The following is a 2503-nucleotide window of genomic DNA, read 5'->3' as shown; positions in this document are numbered from 1 at the left end:
ATGATCTGCAATGGAGTACTACACAGCAATGAAAAAGAACAAACTACAGCTACACACAAAAACATGGATGAATCTTACAGATACAATGAATGTTGATGAATGTTTGTGAGAGATGAATAAAACCCAGATACAGGCCGGGTGGGGTGGCTCACACCTGTAATCCCAGCACTTTGGGAGGCCAAGGCAGGTGGATCACAATGTCAGGAGTTAGAGACCAGCCTGGCCAGTATGGTGAAACCCTGTCTCTACTAAAAATTAAAAAAATTAGCTGGACGTGGTAGCGGGTGCCTGTAGTCCCAGCTACTTGGGAGGCTGAGGCAGGAGAATGGCTTGAACCTGGGAAGCAGAGGTTGCAGTGAGCCAAGATTGCACCACTGTGCTCTAGCCTGGGAGACAGAGCGAGACTCTCTCTCAAAAAACAAAAAAACACAAAACAAAACAGATACAAAAAACCCTACATACTCTATGATTCACCAAAAACAGGTAAAACTGATGTATGCTGAGAAGTCAGGATCGTATTTACCATTAGAGGGGCTGCAGTCGGTTGAATAGTGTCTCCCCCAAAATTCATGTCTATCTGGAACCTCAGAATGTGACCTTATTTGGAAACAGGGTCTTTGCAGATAAAATTACTGAAGATGAGGTCATGCTGGGTTTGGGTGGGACTAATCTAGTGACTGGCACCCTTATAAGAAGAGCTTGTGGAGACACAGAGACACACAAGGGAGAATGTGGAGATGGAGGAGGAGATTGGAGTGATGCGTCTATAAGCCAAGGAGTGCCAAGGAATGCCCGCAACCACCAAAGGCCAGAAGAGAAGCATGGGACACTTTCTCCTCTGAGCCCCCAAGAAGGAACCAACCCTGTCAACGCCTTGATTTCAGACTTCTGGCCTCTGAGCTGTGGGAAAATACATTTCTGTTGTTTCCAGCCACCCAGATTGGAGTCTCTTTTTTTTTTTTGGGTGGACAGGGGAGGTTAGAGACAAGGTTTTGCTCTGTCACCCAGGCTAGAGTGCAGTGGCATGACCATAGTTCACTGCAGCCTCGACCTCCTGGGCTTAAGCAGATCCTCCTGCTTCAGCCTCTTGAGCAGCTGGGACTACAGGTGTGTATCATCATGCCTGGCAAATAAATTTTTTTGTAGAGACAGGGTCACACCGTGTTACCCAGACTGGTCTCAAACTCCAGGCTTCAAGCAATCCTCCCGCCTCAGCCTCCCAAAGTGTTAACCATCACAAGGTGTGAGCCACCATGCCTAACTTCACAAATGTAGTCATTTGTGGAGGCAGCCCTAGGAAATGAATACTTCAGGGTAATGACCGGGAAGAGGTGCAAGACAAGCTTCTGAGGTGCTGGTAACGTGTTTCCTGATCTGGGTACGTGTTCAGCTTAGGAAAATTCATGGAGTGGTACACTTGTGTACCTTTGCCTGTCTGTATGGAATACTCCAACACAAGCAAAAAGCAGCAGCAGAAATCTCTCAACCCCTTGTCAGAAACCAGATTTGGAGTGGAGATTTGGGAAAGGGAAGAGCTCAGGACTGACCTTTACTCTGTTGCTCTCCAGGGGCTCCACTGGCCAGCGTTGGGATTGGGGACACTACAGCCCCATCCTGGGCCTGGGTGTGTGGCCTCTGCTTGCTCTTGGCAGCCTCGACAGCCTTGAGTTTTCTGGCGTGTTTGTGGCCTTTATAATGTGCCTCGGCCTGGTTCTGGGGAGGGGAGGCAAGAGGTCACCATTCACTGGCTGAGTCCACATGCCCCATTCATGAACTGGAGCCCAGCAGGGGACAGGTCCAAGGGAGGCAGGGCTCAGGCACACAAAGGGCAAGTCCTTGTCCTTGTCATCATCATCACCATAGTACATGTGGCTCTGAGGTTTACGGAATGTGTTCTCGCACATGAGCTTCAAGGCAGGCAGCCTCTGGCTTCAGATCTGACTCAGCCACTTACTAACTACATCTGTTTTTGCTGCTGTTTTTGCTTTCTGATTTTTTTTTTTTTTTTTTTTTTTTGAGGCAGAGTCTCACTCTGTCGCCCAGGCTGGAGTGCAGTGGCGCCATCTCGGCTCACTGCAACCTCCACCTCCTGGGTTCAAGCGATTCTCCTGTCTCAGCCTCCTGGGTAGCTGGGACTACAGGTGCGTGTCACCACACCAGACTAATTTTTTGTGTTTTTAGTAGAGATGGGGTTTCACCTTATTAGCCAGGATGGTTTCAATTTCCTGACTTCATGGTCCACCCGCCTTAGCCTCCCAAAGTGCTGGGATTACAGGCGTGAGCCACCAGGCCCGGCCACTAACTACATCTTTAGGCAAGTAACATCATCTCTCTGAGCCTGAGTCTCCTCATCCGTAAACTCTGTGACGACAATACTGACATCAGCCGGGCACGGTGGCTCACGCCTGTAGTCCCAGCACTTTGGGAGGCCGAGGTGGGCGGATCATGAGGTCAGGAGATCAAGACCATCCTGGCTAACACGGTGAAATCCCGTCTCTACTAA

At 49.5% G+C, this 2503-nt stretch overlaps 1 protein-coding gene across 1 annotated transcript in view; it reads right to left on the bottom strand.

Annotated features, from left to right (window-relative positions):
• The window catches only part of LOC105552965 (zinc finger protein 385C), a 43066-nt gene that overhangs the window by 4267 nt on the left and 36296 nt on the right, over positions 1-2503 (bottom strand). Inside the window, exon 4 of the mRNA XM_011998827.1 lies at positions 1548-1713. Within this exon, the coding sequence (XP_011854217.1) occupies positions 1548-1713 (166 nt within the window). The remainder of the gene's footprint in view (positions 1-1547; positions 1714-2503) is intronic.

This window comes from Mandrillus leucophaeus, unplaced genomic scaffold, assembly GCF_000951045.1.
Source record: "Mandrillus leucophaeus isolate KB7577 unplaced genomic scaffold, Mleu.le_1.0 Scaffold58, whole genome shotgun sequence".
NCBI lineage: Eukaryota > Metazoa > Chordata > Mammalia > Primates > Cercopithecidae > Mandrillus > Mandrillus leucophaeus.
The sequence above is the reverse complement of the archived record's forward strand: the minus strand, read 5'-3'. Positions and strand labels throughout refer to the sequence as shown.